Below are 21,065 nucleotides of genomic sequence, written 5' to 3' on the forward strand. Positions count from 1 at the left end.
AATTTGAATTATGGTATACAAATGGTAATTTGGTATGCTGAAATGTAATTAACACAATCCTTAAACATTGAGGGTAATAAGGTTTCATATATGGTATACGAAGGTAAAAATCCCAAAAGGAAATAGATAAAGAACCAGTGGGCGCCATTTGGTGGCATGGATTGGGTCATTTGTTACTTTGATTTCTATATTTCCAGTTTTATAAGCCCAACTCCTTGGAGCAATGGCAGCCCAAATATCTTCGAACAGTTCAAATTCGGATCTCAAACCCGATTCATTCCGACCCGCCAATTCCACCCATTTTATTCCCTCCCATCAGTTCTTCAACGAAATAGAAGTGTATGTTCCTCATTTTTCTCTAATCCCCTTTATCGATGAAACTAATCACTGAAGGAAGCTGGAAAGAAACTTAATTGTTTTTTCAGTTCTCAGTTATTATCCATCACTCTTGCTAATACATTTTTATTTTTTATTTTTTTGTCCTACAGATAAGTCAGGTAAAAAATTATTGTTTTTTTTGTTCCTAATTTTCTAGTTTGCCTCTTAAGAACCCTTGTTAGTTATTAGAGTCGCTGTTGTAGATATTTGGCAAGATTTGATTTTTAGGACTGCTGTGTTAGAATGGGAGCTTCTCTACAAATTGAGTTCGTCAACTGCAACCTTTTGCTAAAGGGAATTAACTCAACCCGCTTATCGAAAAAGGTTGGAGTGAGAAACTTTTTTTTATTTTTTTTGCTTTGCCTTTTTGGTGCAGATTTTTATTAAGTGCCTAAGGTTTGGTTCTACTATGATTGCAGTTAAATATAACCTCTGCCATTAAACACTCCCAGAAGCAGGAAGAGCTATCTCTCACTATGTCTCATGTTGCTGATCAGAAGTAAGTAACAATTTAACATTACCCCATTAACACATTTGTTTGAAAACAGAATTATATGAGTTATATTTGATAGTGGATTACTCCTTTTCTTGAAGTAGTTGGGTATTTTCTATAGAGTATTATCTCCGGTTGAATTTCATGTTAAATGTTTTTTTTTCTTCTCTAAATTTTTTATTCTTTAATTATTATGGACGTGGATGCAGGAAAGTTCAAAAGGCTGGAAAAGTAGAACATCACTTATGGAAGAAAAGAGAATCTGCTGGATCTGGGCAAAAAGCGCTCAATCTTGTTCGGCTTGTAAGTTTTGTCAAATTATTCTAGCTTATTATTATAGTACCATGCTGAAAGGTATATTTTCTCTTATACCTGAAGTAGACGTATTTTTTACGTTTCTTCTGTTTTCTTTTTTATCTGTAAATGGATAGATTTCTGGACTTCCAAATGAGAAAGAGTCTGTTTATCGTGCATTAGATAAATGGATTGCATGGGAGACAGAGTTTCCGTTGATTGCAGCTGCTAAGGCTCTAAGAATCTTAAGGCAACAGCGGATGTGGAAACGAGTAATTCAAGTACGACGCATGAGAACTTTATTTATTACTTTGAACATGGGCAGTGGCCTATATTTGATATCATCTCGCCTTGACAAATTTTGAAGTTCTGTAGTAATAAATCTGTTATCTTTCAACATGCTATGACGTTAGAAGCCTTGTCTTAGCTCCATAAGTATCACTCAACTTCTTATTGAATTGACTAAGAAAAATTTGCTCTGTTTCAGTTTCTTTCTTTTACCATTTCCTCCTGAATTTGCAAAACGGAGAATTCTGATTCTGTTGCATTTCTTTTCTTAGTTCTGTGGAAATGCTAGGGGGGACTTTCTTGTGGTAGTAATTGCGAATGAGCAAGGGGGGGGGGGGTGGGGGGGGGGGGGGGGGGGGGGGGGGGGGGGGGGGGGGGGCAACTAAAGAGGTAGCGAGACTGACCGCAATTTCAGGAAGTTATCTCTTGTCATTACAAAATCAACTTCAACTCTATCTGCTGTCACCACGATGTAGTTGTGGTTTATAACCAATTCTACAAGTTTTATTCGAATGTATTGACTACCGGCTACGTTGCAGTAGAAATTGAACTTGATGATACCGAGATGTAGTTTACCTCCTCTCCATTGTCAGGGCATATTGAATCGCTTGGTAAAAATGAGAAGTTCGTGTATTTTGAGTATATGTGAGTCTAAATTGAGATCATGGCAACTAGTTTGAGTGGGCAGTGAAGTCTTTCAGAATGCCCTTTTTTTCCCACCAAATAATGCTTGATCTCTATCACTCTATGCTTAGGTTGCTAAGTGGATGTTGAGCAAAGGTCAAGGAGCAACAATGGCAACCTATGATACACTTCTACTGGCATTTGATATGGACAAAAGGGTAGATGAAGCAGAAACATTATGGAATATGATTTTACATACAAGCACACGGTCTGTCCCAAAACGGCTCTTTTCCAGGATGATTTCATTATATGATCATCATCATGTACCAGAGAAGATAGTTGAGGTAAAGGAAACTCGTCTGCGTGCTTCCTAATTAGTGCAAGTATAATTGGTTGTTCAGTTCCCTACCCTCAGAGCAGCCTGATGCCGTATACAATTCTCTCTTTCTATCTTTTCATAATGGATTTTCTCTACTCTTGAAAGTTCGATGCTGTTTTTGAAGCATGCTCCTTGAAATTTCAGGTGTTCGCAGATATGGAGGAGTTAGGGGTAAAACCCGATGAAGATACAGTCAGAAGAGTCGCCAGAGCCTTCCAAATGTTGGGCCAAGAAGATAAGCATAAACTGGTTCTCCAAAGGTATCAAAGAAAATGGAAATATGTCCATTTCAATGGTGAAAGGGCAAGAGTGAGAAGAGACAAGGAATGAATAAAGCTATTCAAAGAAACACTTATCAAGTGGTATTGGTTAGGGCAAGAGTGAGAAGAGACAAGGAATGAATAAAGCTATTCAAAGAAACACTTATCAAGTGGTATTGGTTAAAGTCTTGATCAGATGCATAGAGTCTTTTCTCTGCAGCGTTTGTTTTTTTTCTATGCCTTGCATTGGCGGTGAAGACTGGTATGTAGTTGGTTGATATTGTACATGTACTGGAACATATTCATGTCGGAGAAAATCAAACTTGCTGTACTTGTATTGATATATCCCTGGTGAGATTGTGTTTTGAATACCAAGATTCTACTCGGCTGATGATATGACACATAACTAGAAGTCAACAAGATTGATCAAATAGTATCCTTATAGCAGTTGGTTTCTTTTGCAAAAGCAAGGGTAGCAAACCATACTACACCTTATAGTGGATGGAGTTTTCCCCGTTATACTGATTTCATTGGGGTTTTTTCATAGGATGCTTGGTTATGGAGGTGTTGTTTCGTTTATGTTTTATTATAGTTGTATCTAAGTTTCATGTGCAGAGACCTTCCTTTCAACTATTAATGGTTTCGAAGTATTCATGTAATCCTTTTCATATAGGTAGATTTTCCTTTCAACTATTTATTATGTATGTATGTACACAATTCTTTTAAGTTTTTTCACATCATTTTGGGAGAAGGGCCGAATTTGCCCATGTAGCATTTAAAAATTAGCAACTTTGTCTACCGTTACACTTTTGACTTAGACCCCTGATTAGCTCCAAACTAGGATGTTTTTTGTATAACTATAGTGTTCAACTAGGATCATTGTCTTATAACTATAGTAGGGTCAATCGCACCTCGAAGAATTTTATAATCAAAGTTAATGGGTAATTTGCATTCTTTTTTTCGGGACGTGCTGAGTCCACCCATTTTAAGCTAGATTATTGTTAAGGGTAAGAGAAAATACAAAATGATTTGCCAACAACAAACATTTGGTCATACCAAAAATATAACAGATGGTAAAATTGAGCAATTTCAGGTAATATAATATGCTAACGGAAACAAAATGACTTCAAAAAGGCCAATCAGTGCAAATAATTCGGAATGGGTCAATGGGCCGACAGAGAGTTGGTCCAAGCCCACATACGAAAGGGGGCATCTTTTATGTTCCTTTTTTGTTTTGATTTTTTTAAGGAATTTTTACCTCCTATAGCAAAGGTTAACACCTTATTTATTTTAAAAAAATACCATTTAAAAAAATTATATTCTATAGATACCTTTTAAGGTTTATAGCAAAATATTTAATTTTGGTTACCTCCTAGCCCTAAGCCACTAAATACGCTAATCAGTTACACTATTTTCTTTCTCTCTCTACTTTGATACATCCCATTCTCTTCCCGCATCCCGTTAAAATTTTCCGTTCTCCTCCTCCTTCCACCGGATTTGTGCAAAGCCCACTTCAGAAATTGCTCCGGCTCCCGCATCCGACGACTGCAACAACTTGAACTTGGTCCAATTGAACAGCCTTGCTCCAATGGGCTATTTGGGAACAAAAATAATCCTGTTGATGTTGATTTTGAATTTGATTTGTTGATGCAAGATGAGTACCAGTGTGATATCTTCTCACTGTTGGCCCCGGAACATGGGCATACTACATAGGCTAATTCTTATGATTTTTTTAATTTTTTTGTGAAAAAATAGGGTCAATATAGTGTTCTAACAATTAACGTTGATATAGCTTTGGCAATAGAGCTTGGATATACTAGATTGGCTAATTCTTCTGATGCTTTCTGAAATTGTTGGGTCAATAATGTATTGACAATTAGCTACAACGTTCAATAAGATTTGTTATGATTTTGCTCTTTTGTGTAGAGCATTTCAATGTATCTCGCTGTATTTCTATGTATTTCATTGTATTCACTATCTTTTTTTTTCATTGTAATTCAATGTATCTCGTTGTATTCCATGTATTTCATTGTATTCAGTTCCTTTTTTCTCATCGTATTTCAATGTATCCCTCTGTATTCTATCTATTTCATTGTATTCATTGTCTCGCTATATGCCATGAATGTATTCATTTATTTTTTTTAATTAATATAATTTATGTATTCAGATGTATTATATAATTTCTCTGAAGATTGCTATATTTTTGGGGTATTTTGTGGTTGAGAATCTTTTTTATAACTGAAAAATACAAAATTTGTGTGTTATAATTGAGTTTGTTGAGTTATATTAGGAGTCTATTATGCTAATTGATTCACTTTCCGTTTTAAAAACAGTGTAATCCCCTATTTCACGCCGTGAATACAGTCGAATATAATAATCTGTCCAGCTGTAATCCCATGTTTCACTCCATGAATACAGTCGAATACACTCGAATACAACAACTGATTAGTTGGACTCCCTGATTCACGCCTATTTTTGCTACTGTATTCATAAATACAATAGCTTAAATACATCAAATACATCTTATAACCACAGAAAAGGTATCTATATTCCGTAATATACCAAATGGTATCTATAGATGGCTAATTACTACTAAAAGATAGTTCTTTATGAAAATTTCTCTTTTTTTAACAGTAGCTCGGACTCGGATTAAAAAACCTTTTCAGTTGCTTCGCTGATCTAACATGGATTTAGAGGGTGTTTGGCTAAGCTTATAAGCTAGTCAAACTAACAGCACTTTTTGACTTATCTACGCGTTTGGTAAAGTTAAATGTGCTTATAAGCCAAGTGCTTATAAGTCAAAAATAAGCCAAAAGCCATAAGCTGGCCACCCCAGCTTATGAATTTTTAACTTATAAGCACTTTAAGTTTGATCAAGATTTTTACTATTTTATCCTTAAAATATTCATTTTTAGAGCAAAACTCCTACATCAATACTCACTACCTCAAGTATTTAACCTAAACCCCCTCCCCCCCTCCTCCCACCTCTTCAAGTCTGCAATTCTCATTGACTATTTAAGATAAGCAAATTCTCTATTCCTTTGCATATTTATATCTAAGTGATTGTGTATTAATATTTATATCTTTGAACTGTATGTAATAAATGAGGACATATCAAATTTTAGGTGTATTGCTTTTAAGTGTTGTGGTGATGAAGACAATATTTGTTTCTCTTAAAATAATTTGTCCTGTTTAGGTTTATTTTTTTACTGAGAAACTTTTGTCAATTTATTACTGTAATTATTATAACTTATGATTATATGCTTATCATAAAATAAATTATATTTATCATAAAAATTATCTTATCTAAGCACTATTGTATTTAAAATAAATTGACAAAAGAATATTTTGTATTTAAATCGATCTGGAATCTAAAATTTTGAAGAAATTACGCCCTTATAAGTGTAAACAGTTTTAAGGTTATTCAAGTCATTTTAACGGAAAAAGAGCTTATCAGTACTTTTTTATCAAATACAGCAGCAACTTATTATCAATTTCAGCACTTGTACCCAAACACGTAACTGCTTATTTGTAAATCAGTTTCAGCACTTAAAATTATTTTTCAGCACCTAATATGCTTATCAGCTAATTCAAGTCAGCTAATCCAAAGGCGCTTTTATTCTGTCGACGTTGGCATATCTCCAGGCGACGTATTTGGAAGGAAAATCTTCGTCGTTATGGGGGAGGGGAGTCAATTACTCAAATGGTCACTCAACTTTCTCAAATTATCTCCTAAAGTCACTTTTCTTTCGTTTGTAACAACAAAGTCACTGAACTATGCCTATTGCACTCAGAAGGTCACTCAACTAGATTTTCAAATTTTGGATTGCCACCCTCTAAATTATAAATATTTATCTTCTTTGTTTTTTTTACTTTTCAATATTATGATTTTTCCTTTTTAATTTATATTATGGGCTTACCTATAGAATAAATAAATATTATTTATAAATTAAAAAAATAAAAAGTATTTAAGCATCTATAATGCTGGAATAACAAAATAATGAGCATAGTAAAAGAATTAATTAGAATAAATCGTTTGTAATAATAATTTTAGTATTAACAACAAATTCAAAAATTTATTTACACAATTCAGAATGAAAGAAAATAAAGGTTGTAAAATATATATTCGGTGCACGTAATATATAATTATTTAAATAAAAGTAGTTTTATAATGTACATTATATATTCTTGAAAATTATGCTCAATTATATTATATTTATTCCATGCACGACTTAACATAGCATATTTTACTCTATACAGATAGTCCCCTTGCTTTCGGATGATATAACTTTGTGTCGTCGATATCTGGTAGAAACATAATAATATAATTGAGCATAATTTTCAAGAATATATAATGTATATTATAAAAATACCTTTATTTAAATAATTATTTTTACATTACGTGCATGGAATATATATTTTACAACCTTTATTTTCTTTCATTCAGAATTGTGTAGATAAATTTTGATTTTTTTTAATACTAAAATTATTATTACTAACAAATTATTCTAATTAATTTTTTTACTATGCTCATTATTTTGTTATTCCAGCATTATATATGCTTAAATACTTTCTATTTTTTTTAATTTATAAATAATATTTATTTATTCTATAGGTAAGTCCATAATATAAATTAAAAAGGGAAAATCATAATATTAAAAAGTTTAAAAAAATAAAAAGAAGATAAATGTTTATAATTTAGAGAGTAAAATAGGTATTGGCAATCCAAAATTTGGAAAATCAAGTTGAGTGACCTTCTGAGTGCAATAGGCATAGTTCAGTGACTTTGTTGTTACAAACGAAAGTAAAGTGACTTTAAGAGAGATAATTTGGGATAGTTGAGTGACTATTTCTGCGGGAGGGCGACTGGTGAAGAAGAGTGTGTTATCTCTGAAAAAAGAAGATCTGATGGATAAGAAAGTATTAGTGAAAGTTGATCTGGACGTTCCGTTGAATGAGGACTTAAGCATCCGTGATGAGACCAGAATCCGAGACGCTCTTCCTACTATTAAGTACTCCATATTATTAGTTGCGGCGCTCGTGTTATTCTCCTCTCCCATCGTGGTTATCCAATGGACAAAGAAAAAGAGTACAGTTTGAAGCCACTGCGCAAAGACTGTCACAACTATTAGAAGTTGAGGTCAACATGGCGGATGATTGCATTGGTCGAGAAGTTGAGGATATGATTTGTAAAATGCCCTCGGGAGGGGTTCTGCTGCTGGAAAATGTGAGATTCAACAGAGGAGAGATGGCGTGTGAGCAAGAGTTTGCAAAGAAGCTGGCGCCTATTGCAAATTATTATGTCAATGATTGCTTTAGGACTTCAAACAAACCACACGCTTCCAACGAAGGGGTTACTCAATACTTGCCAGGAGTTGCTGGACTCCTTATGAAAAAGGAACTTAGGTATCTTTCTGAAGATGTAGCCAATGTAAAGAAGCCATTTCATGCCATTGTTGGTGGTTCAAGGCTTTCAACTAGGATTGGCGTGATAGAGAACCTTTTTGACAACAAGGTTGACGTCATATTCTTTGGCGGAGGTCTGATCTTTACTTTCTTAGCGGCCGCTGGCTACTCTGTTGGAAGCTCACTTGTGGAGGAGAACATGCTTCGTCGAGCAAACCTAATTGTGAGTAAGGCAATTGAAAGAGGTGTACGTCTAGTGTTTCCCGCTGATTATAGCAGAATGGTTTGCTCCTGGTGCTACAACTAAGGTAAAATGATTTTGGCAGTGCTATCTTGTTCTGCAGTTGTCTTGACTTTTGCTGACTGGTCCTTTTTTTCTTTGGCCTTTCAGATTGTTAAACCAGGGAATATCCATAAAAAATTTATCGGGTTAGATATTGGACCAGACACTGTCAGTCTGTTTAGCAGAGTGCTAGATGAAGCAAAAACTATCATTTGGAATGGACCAATGGGAGGTTTCGAGATTGCCGAATTTGCTGGTGGAACAGAGGTATAAATGAAGATCTTGTTTAAGTTTCACCATGAGTTGTGTGCCAGCAAGATTATTTTTCTGGTGTAGTTTGAAGATGTCATAGATAGTTTAGTTTTGTTGGTTGAGATAATGTTTTCCATCTAAAATATTTTTGGCATATATTATCCAGGGGATTGCAAAAAAGTTGGCAAATGTAGAAGAAGCAATAAGTACAATCATAGTGGGTGGCAGTAGTGCTGCCGCTGTTAAAATATTGGGGCTTGCGGAGAAGATGACCCACGTTTCAACGGGAGGGTTTGCCTCATTGGAGCTTTTGGAGGGGATACCGCCTTCTGGGATTTGTGGACTTCAGGATGAGGTTGATTACACTGCTGGACTCCTAGATGAGTCAGATGCTTTTGTCGTTAAATTTGATATTTGATGTTGCTGCTGCTTTTGCAGCGAAGATGGGTTTGCAGTGAAGATGGGTGATGATAATGCTTTTGCAGTGAAGATGGGTGATGATGTTGCTTCTGAAGTGAAGATGGAGCAGTAACAAGTGTATGCATGCTGGGCTCTCATTATGTGGTAGCAGTACATGGCACATGCTACTTTACTTTTTGATAAAAATGCAGATATTTCCGGTGGTCGACTTGTGTAGCTTTGGTTACTAACCAGTTACTGGTATTGTTAGTCTTTATCCTATAACAGTTAGAGATCATTTCTGCGGTGAGTTCTCTTATGCGTATGTGTATTGATGTTGTGGATTCGCTGTAATTAAGATGTTACAACCTGTATCCTGCAACCTATTTAGACCAAAAAAAAAAAAAATCGGATTAAATTCATGCGAGGTGCTTATATTGTCATTTAAAAAAATCAAATACCAGCCGCCCGCTGTACAGAACGCAAAACGCCATTGTTAAGCAAACAGAGTAAACAGAGATGGATTGATCCACCAGAGAAAAACAACAGGAAGAAAAACGAAAGGAGACTGGGTATTAATACCATTATCGGCAGTAAAGGTAGCATAGCTAACTTCTATCCTTTTCTAGTCGCTGTGATACCTATCTAGTATATACATTCTTAAAATACTACTCCCTCCCTTCCAATTTATGTGAACATGTTTGACTAGAAGTTTAAGACTTTTGAAATTTGTTTGTCCTCATATTTGTATGGCTATAATTCTGTTAAAACTCGTGGTGGTAAAAACAGAGTATTTGTATGGTTTTAGCTTCTCATTCAGGGTAGAATTGGAAGTTTAAGTTAAATTATTTTCAAACTTAAAAAGGGTCTTTGCATTCTTTGCTTCAAAAGTAACTACAGGAAAGTTATGTGCACCGAGGAAAAACCAAAAAAAAAAAAAAACACAGAGTACTATATCTATACTGCTATGGGGTTTGAGGATTTATGCCAATTTTACTGCAATTGGACTCCTAACATTATGGATTCCATCATTCCAGGAATACCATCCAAACACATATTGATCTTTCGGAATACTGTCAATCATATCACTGCGTGCTTTCACTGTAATAGTGAATGTCCTCTTCGAACCAACGTGCCTAAAAGACAAGACGGGTGGTGAAATCTCAACAGAAAATCCCAATGGAGGTTTGGCACTGGCAAAGTAAACACTTTTTGGTGCACCAACATTTGTTAATCTTCTGCTAACAGTCACAGTACCATTGAGATTAGGAATAGCTAGAGACGGGTAATTTAGGCTGTTAGGCAAATGTGATTTCTTGGGACACTTGAAGGATTTGTCAAGATCCTTAATACCAGAAGCGCAAAGGAAGAGAAGATAGTCTTGGTAGGAAGCGTCGTATACAAGTCCAGGATCTGCTGCCTTTGATGGCCTGAAATGCCCTCCTCCGAATTGGAATGGATCTGCTGGCTTCCCTGATGCATCCGTTATTTGCTCACCAACATTATTTCTTAATCCAGCTGAAAATACACAGGATTGATCAGTGTAGAGTACAAAATTATAGTATATGTTATAACAGGTTAAAATACTGTCAGTGTATATAAGTTAAGTTCAAACGGAGTTGAGAGGTACCTGAGGTTATGAGAGCAGATCTTATTGCAGCACTGCTCCAAGTAGGATGTATAGCCTTCAAAAGTGCAGCGGCGCCACCGACATGTGGGCAAGACATGGAAGTACCTGAGATTATGTTATACTCAACCACACGATCATCGATATCTAGCTTCGTGGGGGAAGATCCGCCACTCCATGCTGCCAATATATTCAGCCCTGGTGCCGTGATATCCGGCTGTGGAAATAACATAAGTCAGAATTTAATCAGATGAGGTTACATAAATCATAAATCAGGTAAATATCTTTAGGTTTGTTATGTAAATTCTGACCTTGAGGATATGGGGGGCAACTGCACTTGGACCTCTACTAGTGAAGGAAGCCATGTAAGGTGCTGGTTTAGAATGCAATACTGTTTTAGCTGGGACAATATATGCCACTGGGGACTTTGTAGAATTGATGTAGTTGAGAATCTGAACTGCACTTTTATAATCCACTGCAGTGGCTGGAAGAAAGTGAGGATCAGCTACTAATTCAGCTCCATTTGCTTTATTATTTCCTAGTATGTAACCAATTCCTCCTGCCCTTTTCACCTCTCCACCTTTTCCTACTCTTGTCCCGTTCCCTCTCAAGCATATTACTATCTTCCCTTTGGCCTTTTTCGGCGAAAGAGAACCTGGTAAACATTGCCTGAAATATTTTTTCAAAAGTTTAGATAGTTTTTAACATAATCACCCCAAAAAAAGCAACCAAAAAGATGATGACAACAAAAAATAAAGTACCCTGCTACATCTTTGGTTACGTTAGAGTTGATCACTTGTCCTGCATAAACTAGAGGGTACATTTTCTTCTCCAGCTTATAAGGTGTAACTGTTTGTCCCTGATATTAAGCAAAACATACAAAAACAAGAACGGATTAAATAGATAAAGAAAGACGGTATAATCCTAGTGTTTCAATATTTCAGAGGAAATAGTGTATGAAAAAATGAATAAGTTATTACCATATATTTCTTGCCATTTCCTAGGACAACAGGTGCCAAGAATGATCTGTCAACACTGCTAGCACCAACAGTGATAATCCAGGGAGCTGTATTAGACAATGTAGAAGGTGCAGGTCCTGAATTTCCAGCACTACAAGATACAACAATATTTTTCTTCACAGCATGAAGTGCTCCAATAGCAATGCTATCTTGATCAAAAGGCTGAGGTTCTTTTGTTCCAATGGAAATACTAATAACATCAACACCATCTGCAATAGCATCATCCATTGCTGCTAGCATGTCTTCATCAAAGCAAGTGTTTCCATCTTCTTTCCCCTCCTTCGGAATAGCCCAGCAGACTTTGTACATTGCTAGCCGTGCGAGTGGTGCGCCACCCGAGGCGGTGCCAGATGCAAAGCCACCAATGGCAGAGACATTTGGAACCTTTCGGCCTCCTGCTGTTGAGGATGTATGAGTTCCATGTCCATCCTTGTCTCGTGGAGATAGATAATCTAGAGTTCGGTTTAGAGGGCCATAATATTGCTCGTAACCTTTGATATAGTACCTAGCTCCAATTATTTTCCTGCAATAGAAGTCCCAAAGTAGCATAGGAGAATAAATATTAAAGTTTTCATAGCTCAGATATTACATAATTAGGAGACGCAACTTCAAGATTTAGAGTTTGTGGGTTCAGAATGCGATCGAGTACTCTTTTTACATGTAAACATTTTAAATTTTTTTTATTCAAGTTGAAGCCAATTTCCTACCAAGATAGGCAAGAATAGGAGAACTAGAATTATTTTGCTAGGCAAAGACAGGTTACAATGGATAGCTCACAGGTAGGATGAACGGGACAGATCACAATTGCGGAAGGAGGTAGACTGAGATTACACTGTCTAGTAGATAGAGTAAAAGGTAGGGGTGGCAATTTGAGCCCAAACCCAATTAACCCGCCCAACCCGCCCAGAGATTAATGGGTTGGGCTACAAATATATTAGCTCATGCGTCAATATGGGTTGAGCCCACGTTAACCCATTATTTTTTATAGCCCATTCTGACCCATTAAGCAGTCCAAATACAACTCATGAAACTCAACCAAAATAAAGGTATCTCAACCCAACTTATGTAGAAATTTACTTAGTTGCCCCAATGTTACTTTTTTTCTTTTTTTGTATTTTTAATTTTCTGTTCTTTTGTTTTTCTACACCACCACCACCCCCCCCCCCACCCCGCGCAAAACCCTCAATTTTTTTTTTTTTTTTTTGCATTTTTAATTTTATTTTTTTGTTACCACCACCAACCCCAACCCTACCCCCCTCCCCGCCGCGCAAACCCCTCAAAAAAAATTTACTTCTTTTTTTTTTGTATTCTCAATTTTCTGTTTTCTTTATTTTTTTTTCGTTTTTTTGCACCACCACCTTACCCCACCCCACCACCACCCCTCCTACCCGTAAAATATTTTTTAACTTACACATTTTAAGGTAAAAGACTTTTTTATGCAAGATGAGCATGGTTCTAAAACCTAGGTCAAGTTGGGCGGGTTGGGTTATGACCCATTGTTTAGCCGATCTTGACCCAGCCCATCTTAGCCCAAATACACTTTGGGCTGGATTGGGCAATGACCCATTTATTGACCTAACCCATCTTGACCCGCCCAAATTCAGTCCAACCTGCCCATTTGCCACCCCTAGTAAAAGGTATACAAAATCTTACATTTTTATTACCACATATATGGTAGCATGGTTATATACGAGTTGACCAAAAAAAAATGGTTATATACGAGAAATAAAATATGACAGATTAGGCTACTCCTCCCGTCCCCTACCCTTTGAAAAGAAGGGAAGAAAAGGATTTGTTCTTGTTAATAAGAAAAAAAGATATTAGTAATAATACATTAGGACAAGAATGTGATAATCAGATTCAGGCCCACTCCTCCCAACCTCACAAAGTAACTTTAAAAGTTTTACTGCTCTAGTGCTCTTTTTGTGACTTAACAACTAGAAAACGAAATACTATCATTCTAAAATAGTAGAATTTCATCATCAACTTTCTCAAGGTCAAAAAGCTGCTGCATACAAGTCATCAGATAGTCAAAATGAATAATATTACTGGCTACTACTGAGAATATACGTGCAAAGCTGGAAGTAAGGGCCTCACAAAATTACATTATATACTTCAGAATAACCATAGTGACAACAGCACATGCAAAAAACAAGTTACTGCACAAGAAAGCATTGGAAGGATACAAAGTTCACAAGATGGCAAAGCAAGAATCCAAAAAAAACAATTAGCAACTTGTCAGCATAACCTCTCTTGTTTTGATTGAAATGGACAATTTTGAAATTATTACACTGATATATCCTAAGGCCACCAAAGGACAGGCATGGACACCCAATGGCTCCTGTCCTCTCAACAAAACTATCTCTTCCACTCTTTAGAGAGGTAAAAGATTAAAAAACTAAACATGTATCTGCTTTCTTTTAATCCCTTTTAATTGATTTTAAGCTAAATTATGAGAATGGTTTAGGGTCAACTGATATAGAAGACAAAGGAAAACTTTCAAAAATCGGCCTTGAAATTGACCTTTGGCCTTTTCTATTACAAGCCATTTAAATACAATTAATCTTACGAAGTTAGGTCAATGTATAAGAGACAAGAGATAAGTGCCAAACACTTCATTTCCAAGCAAATCCTGAAATCCATAATTGGATAATAAAAGCATCATATGATAGGTGCGCACAAAACTTGATGACATATTCATTAAGCCTATTTATGTAATTTAATACTTAGCAACAACAACTATTATGCAAGTTCCAAATAAGTTGGATTTCGACTAAATGAATATCATATTTTTCGTTCAAAGTCATCTCAGCCTTATAAAATTTGATAAAGTTTATTAAAAATAAAGAAATACTAAAAGTTGGTATATATTCGATAAACCAAACGTCTAAGGTAGTTATAAATCAGCTTATTTTAGCAGGAATTCCCAAAACAAAAAGAATGTGGTCTAGGGTTGTAGAGCAGCCGAACATTTTCTAATCCAAGAATGGCTAAAATCCACATTAAATCATTGTAAAACAGGTAGATATCACATCATCGAGATAATAAAAAGGGATAAGGAAAAGAAAGAAAGAAAGAAAGAAAGAAAGAAAAAGTAAAAGGAAAGATAGAAAACATATGGAAGAGGAATTACACTCACTTATTACAGTTTGAAGAGTTGAAAGCATCTCCAGATTGGCAGATTCCTTTCCATGACTTTGGAATCGGTCCCAACCCTTCATCACTAAAGCTCTTAGATTCTGGCCATAGCCCTGGTAAATCATCCAACAACATTCATCACATAATATCATACTACAATTTTTTTTTTTATGTATCAGACTAGTCAATTAACACTAGTTACAGTTCATAATCTCATAACTAATGAGTCCCGCAACGAGCGCAACCCTCGTTCAGTTGCCATCATTGAATTTGGAACAGACTGCCAGTGATAAGCCGGAGGATAGACACAGTTACACGTCCATCCTATAAAACCATAATCCTTAAACATGCTAGTAGAATTTTTATTTTAACTTTTGACGCCTTTTGGTACGAAGCTTCTCAAAATTTTCCTTATATGTCTATAAATAATATTTTTCAAAATACAATAATTATATATATAATAGGTTGACCCCTCACGTGTTATCCCTTTCTACTATTATATAATACAAGGCATTAGTCTTACTAATAAGATTGTCTATATCACTAATTAGAGAAATGATAATCACATGCTAGATTATGTTGTCCTATGTGGAAATACAGAAAATAATGGTAAGCAAATATATATGTGTGTACCGCTGTCAAGAACGCCAATAATGACATCTTTGCCATATCTGGCTTTCAATAGCAAGTCATCTTTGTTCAAGGAATTTGGCTGTACTGACTCTTCCACTCCAGAAAATTCCCATGACCTTGTTGTTTGCAATCTGTATTTCCTCGGCTCACTTTTATATACCGATACCACTTCTTCCAATTCTGTTTTCAAATAAAAAATAAGGTAAGTTCTTATACATACATGCCCCTTGTTTTTCTTATGCACTGTAATTAAGGAATTTTTACACTATCAGATTTATTTGACCTACGCCGGCCAACAAGTCACTCTGACCTAGAAGATAGAGTAATAACCTGCTATAACCGATTAAATTTCACCATATATAACTTAAAACTCTTTCTTTGAAAGAGTGAATTTTTTTTCATGGTTATTATACCAGATAACTTGGAGGCTTCATGTGGGGTGAGAAGTGCAGCAAAGCCATTGATGCTATGTTTGTAACTGTAAATAAGAGAAGATCTGGCTTCTTCTTCACTTTCCTTCACTGACATGAGATATGAGTGATGGTTTTCTTCAATCTCATGCAATGCTCTCTCCCCATTATGTCCTCCAAAATACACTATATAAACCTGTAAAACAAAACCCCATAATTAAAAGAAAGAATAAACACAAGTAGAATTGCGACTAAAAAATCAATGAGAAACGAGAATTGTACTACATGCTTGTAGTACCTGTTTTTCATGACATGAAGCCAAGATAGGAAGGAGAAGGAGAAGAAGAAAAGATAATATGTAAAAATTCTTCATATTTAACGAAAATAAATATAATGATAGTATATGGTATGAATAGTGAAGTGATAATTATACAGAATAAATGGATATTTATAGCAAAAAGGTTGCAGAATCTTGTTTGGAATTGGATGAATATTTCTATCCGCTTTATGAAAAGAGGCTTTACTTCCAAAGAAATTGTCTTTTTTAGACCTATTGTGGACCTAGAGAATCTCTAACTAAAAGGGTAATCTGGTCATTACAGTGACGTTAAGATACATATATAATTGATATACATATCAAGGCTCATTATTTTTAGTTCTGTGGCTTGAGTTAAAAAATCTCGAATTTGATTTCTACAGTGAATAATTAGTTGCTAAATAATAGTATAGCGGAAGAGAGAGAGACTCCAAATTAAAGAGAGTTCTATTTGAATTATAATTCTGCCATTGATGTATTTTAATCAAAATAAATACTATACAATTAAAGGGTATTATATGTATACATGTATATATAACTTCTTTTTGACAAAGTTAAAAGTGATGGGAAAAGGCACGAATACGGTTAACACATTTGCACTATAGTTGAAATTTCAATTATTCAATAATTTCTTGATGTTTGAATTATTTTATAATTTCAGTGTTGACAACTTGTGAATGTTTGTATATTATTAGTCACCCCGTCTAAAATTGAGTATTTAATAATACTCCCTACTTTTCCCTCCGAATTAATCTTTTCAACCAAAAATTACCTTGTATAGAGTTTACATAGACCCACCTTTTCAATACTTAATGAATTTTTATTTGTGTGTTATTCTAAAAAAGGAACAGAAAAATATATGAAATCAATTCTGGATATTTTCTATTGCTTAATAATCAGAACATTTACATTGCTAAATCATACTTTAATTCTTATACAAAATCAAGCCCAAACATTTAAGCAATAATCTTATAACGTCCAACATAAAGTGTGAAACGTAAAGCCAAAAGGGAAAGCTTATTATTAGTAAATTGATCTAATCCATATCCTAACATCAAGCAGACTATAATTTCCTTTAATCTCCCAAAAATTCACTGATATATATAATATGAAAGAAAGACTAGTAACATTTTATATTTTAGCTTCAATTGTATTAAGCACCTCTCTAGCTAATTTAATGTCACAAAAAAAGTGGCATTGTTATGAAACAATAAAAGAACAAGAACAATATTGCGGAGAAAGATAGAGAGGGAATTCTTATTGATATTGGATGATTTACAATGGAATAGGACCCCTCTATTTATAGGGAGAGGGTGACTTAGCCACCAAGTAATAAACCCTAGAATCTCTCTAAATATAGACATTCACCATAAATAAAATTCTATTTATAACACTCCCCCTTGAATGTCTATTCAACAGATAATGTGCCTTGTTAAAACCTTAACTAAATAAAACCCAGTGGGAAAAAAATTCTAGAAAAGGAAAAAGAGTACACATATCTAACAATACGCCTTTTGGTTGCCTCGTTAAAAACCTTGCAAGGAAAACTCAGTGGGGCAAAACCTTGTAAGGGAAAAAGAGTACAACGCGTATTAACTCCCCTTCATGAGAGCATCACTTCACATCCTTAAGCATTTGCATTCCAATCTTGTGCACCATCTTCAAAAGATCGTTGGTAGAGATTTGATAAACAAATCAGCCATATTAACTTGAATGAATATATTGTACCTTGAAATCATCATTCTTGATAGAGATGGATTGTCTTCATATGATCTTGTTGGAATCGTCAGTTCAATATCTTCACATAGAGGTGAAAACTCTTGCTATCATATTATCATGCATATAGTTATAGCAAGATACATTTGTGCACAAATTGCATTGAGGAAGTAGTACTTCAAGATCAAGAATTGTATATGCTTCAAGCGATTTAAATCCTTCAAGAATTGTCATATAAGTCATACAATAGACTTTAATTAGATGCATATCAAGTTTTCATGTCATGCTAGACAAAATAAGATATCGAAAACTGATTGCACATATCATTGGCTTCATACTTTCAAGTGTTTGAACTACATGTTCAAAACTGCATGTCTTTCATATGAAACCAATTATATTCGAAATTGTTTCTCCAAACTTAAGATCCTCATATATATTTAGCGCTGTCATAGATATCGTCGACAAACATTTTATATCGGTTCCAACCTCCTTATTTTTCATAAAGACATAACATAGAGATCTCTTCATTCATATATTCAGGTACCTGAATCTCTCTTGAGATTTTATGAAGTGTTATGTCATGTGATCTTCTAGATCACTTGCCTCCTTTATTATGATCATTTTGATCATTTGCTCATCTTCTTTAACAAGAAGTTTATTTGAAACCGATTTGTCTATACGCTTTAAGCGTACCATAGACTTTGTCCTTCTAGGACTTATTCTAATAGGAGCATTTGCAGTGAGATATAGTTACTTTCTTTGGGTCAGCAAATGCGTCCGGCATGCTTTGCAATATATTGCACATGAATTATCCTTTATGAACTTCAAGTTCATATTATCTTATTCGAGGATCTAGATGTACAAATGATAATTCATTCCACGTAACTTTTTCTCAACTGTTGTATCTTGTCTCCCCCTCATGTTAGAAAAACTAACTTGTTTCCTCAACTTTGAGAATCCACCTTTGTGCGTTATGGTGTTAATCAAAATATACGCACATCAATAATAATAAGATGGAATTATTTGGTTCCTGACCCCGAACCACTTATGAGGGGAGAAAATAATATACGTTGGTATATAACATATATCAAACTGATATAGATAACTTTGTTCTCATAAGCAATCGTTTAGCTATTAAGTGGAGGCACTCAATGAATCATTTTTCTAAACCAACTGTGATGTAAACCAACTTATCAAGATGAACTATCTTGAATAAAAAATCTGGAAATTATGCTCTAAATTAAATTATTGAGCAAGTTACCTCGCAAACACCATGTTGCGGGTTATTATCAATCGCACATGTAACCATCTCTTAGATGCATCTTATGTGGTATACATGGCAGGTGAATGGGCCCATATTCACCTTTGATATTTCCAGCATTCATGGGATTCGATCCCAATTTTAGTTGGTCTATTAATTAATGAGAACAAGCAATGTAAGAGAATTCGTAAAGAACTTTCTAGTTCTTTAATATTTACCCATGTGAATTCTCTTTTATTTTTGCACATCATACTTGAATTAACATGGCTAAACCAATTATGCCAACTGGATAAATTATCAATATTGATAAACTTCAGGTTTACACCATGATGTGTGCAATTATGAATAAACTCCAAGTTTATTATGATATGGGTTTTTATATCAATAAATATCCACTTCATTGTGGTATTCTTTTGTTTATGTAGTACAAATTGGAGAATAAAGCAGGTAGCTTTTCACATACATATTGTCCCGCTACAAGTTGTAGTAATAGAAGATATTAAATCTTTCCTTTATTTATAGTCTCAATATAATCAACCGCTTTCGCGTATACTTTGGAAACTGAATAAGTTTCTTTGAGACTTACTACAACACAATACCTTATTGGTAATTAATTGTGTTTCTCCAAAATAGTATAATTGGCTCTTGCAGAGTTCTCAATTAATTTTGTAGTACCACATATTCATCAACACCCATATGGTGAATATCTCTTTTAAAGAGAAAGTTATACCATTATGGTTATGGTCAAAATTATATGCAAGATCTGTTTCTTGCATTACCGTTGTCTTTTAACAATCACAATGCCAAAATATTTTGGCGTACAATAGGTACGTGACCAATGACCATTCATGCCATAATAATGACATTATTTTCTTATATCATCTCAAACCTCCTTTTAGAGGTGAGTGCGGTATATTCACTACCACTAGCACGTTCATATTCTTTGAAGAATGAATATGTATTCATAAATCAGATGTTGTCACATTCACATCATGAATGGACCATAATCATCTATATGTGCTTTACAAAATCTCATGTCAAATTGATGACAAATATTTTTCACAGAGTGAAAGATTATTTTGAGAATCCTTATTGTTCTCATTACCACAAATGATGATGATTATAATTTCGTCTATTGCCACGTCCATATACATTGATACATTCATAGTAATAATTTTGTCTTCTTTCAGACTTATCACATACTGCTATCACACTCTCTTAAGGGAATGAGAATGGAGCAAATTCAACGGGACGGGTTTTCAATTCTTTGCCGACAATCATACATGAATTTGATCATGGCGAGGCATATAAATTTTACCACTACAGGTGGTTAAAACTCCATTAGAGTTATACTCAAACTTTGTTGTCTTTGCTTGTATTTAAAATCAAAGTATAGAATAAAAGAGAAAAATACAGTAAAATACTTACCTTAAATCCAGAATTTAATCATGAAGGAAGTTCATGGAATAATTGACAATCATTATGCTCAATCCCAAAGCTTCTACTCAATTGGTTAGAGCCTCGTGCTGATAATGTGTTATGAAACAATAAAAGAACAAGAACAATATTGCGGAGAAAGATAGAGAGGGAATTCTTATTGATATTGGATGATTTACAATGGAATAGGACCCCTCTATTTATAGGAAGAGGGTGACTTAGCCACCAAGTAATAAACCCTAGAATCTCTCTAAATATAGACATTCACCATAAATAAAATTCTATTTATAACAGGCATGAGTTTATTCTTTTTTCATTTTTAAGCGCTTACCATACATATGAAGCAAATTGATTAAAGAAAAGGATGAATTATGTGGTGTATCTCTTATAAATGAACTTCAGTCTAAAAATAATTTTAATGAATACGTAGTACCATAATTTCTTGCGTGGGA

At 34.6% G+C, this 21,065-nt stretch overlaps 2 protein-coding genes and 1 pseudogene across 5 annotated transcripts; 2 read left to right on the top strand and 1 right to left on the bottom strand.

Moving 5' to 3' along the window:
• Positions 313 to 3,464, top strand: LOC109242933 (pentatricopeptide repeat-containing protein At4g18975, chloroplastic). Of its 4 annotated transcripts, none has more exons than XM_019409824.1 (7): positions 313 to 702; positions 798 to 877; positions 1,081 to 1,174; positions 1,303 to 1,446; positions 2,209 to 2,421; positions 2,601 to 2,808; positions 2,880 to 3,464. In XM_019409824.1, exons 1-6 carry the CDS (start codon positions 622 to 624, stop codon positions 2,784 to 2,786), a joined length of 798 nt encoding a protein of 265 aa, XP_019265369.1. In that variant the 5' UTR covers positions 313 to 621; the 3' UTR covers positions 2,787 to 2,808; positions 2,880 to 3,464. The 4 variants fall into 4 exon arrangements, with proteins under 4 accessions (XP_019265369.1, XP_019265387.1, XP_019265373.1 ...); XM_019409828.1 differs by having other exon boundaries at positions 314 to 497; positions 582 to 702; positions 2,601 to 3,464; XM_019409833.1 differs by having other exon boundaries at positions 314 to 497; positions 621 to 702; positions 2,601 to 3,464.
• Positions 3,741 to 9,275, top strand: LOC109215731 (annotated as a pseudogene).
• Positions 9,885 to 16,285, bottom strand: LOC109242953 (subtilisin-like protease SBT5.6). Its single transcript, XM_019409849.1, has 9 exons — positions 16,182 to 16,285; positions 15,887 to 16,079; positions 15,474 to 15,653; positions 14,842 to 14,953; positions 11,664 to 12,225; positions 11,445 to 11,542; positions 10,995 to 11,352; positions 10,687 to 10,900; positions 9,885 to 10,574 (listed from the first exon to the last, which is right to left on the bottom strand). Exons 1-9 carry the CDS (start codon positions 16,254 to 16,256, stop codon positions 10,039 to 10,041), a joined length of 2,328 nt encoding a protein of 775 aa, XP_019265394.1. The 5' UTR covers positions 16,257 to 16,285; the 3' UTR covers positions 9,885 to 10,038.

Source organism: Nicotiana attenuata, chromosome 2 (genome assembly GCF_001879085.1).
Source record: "Nicotiana attenuata strain UT chromosome 2, NIATTr2, whole genome shotgun sequence".
Lineage (NCBI taxonomy): Eukaryota > Viridiplantae > Streptophyta > Magnoliopsida > Solanales > Solanaceae > Nicotiana > Nicotiana attenuata.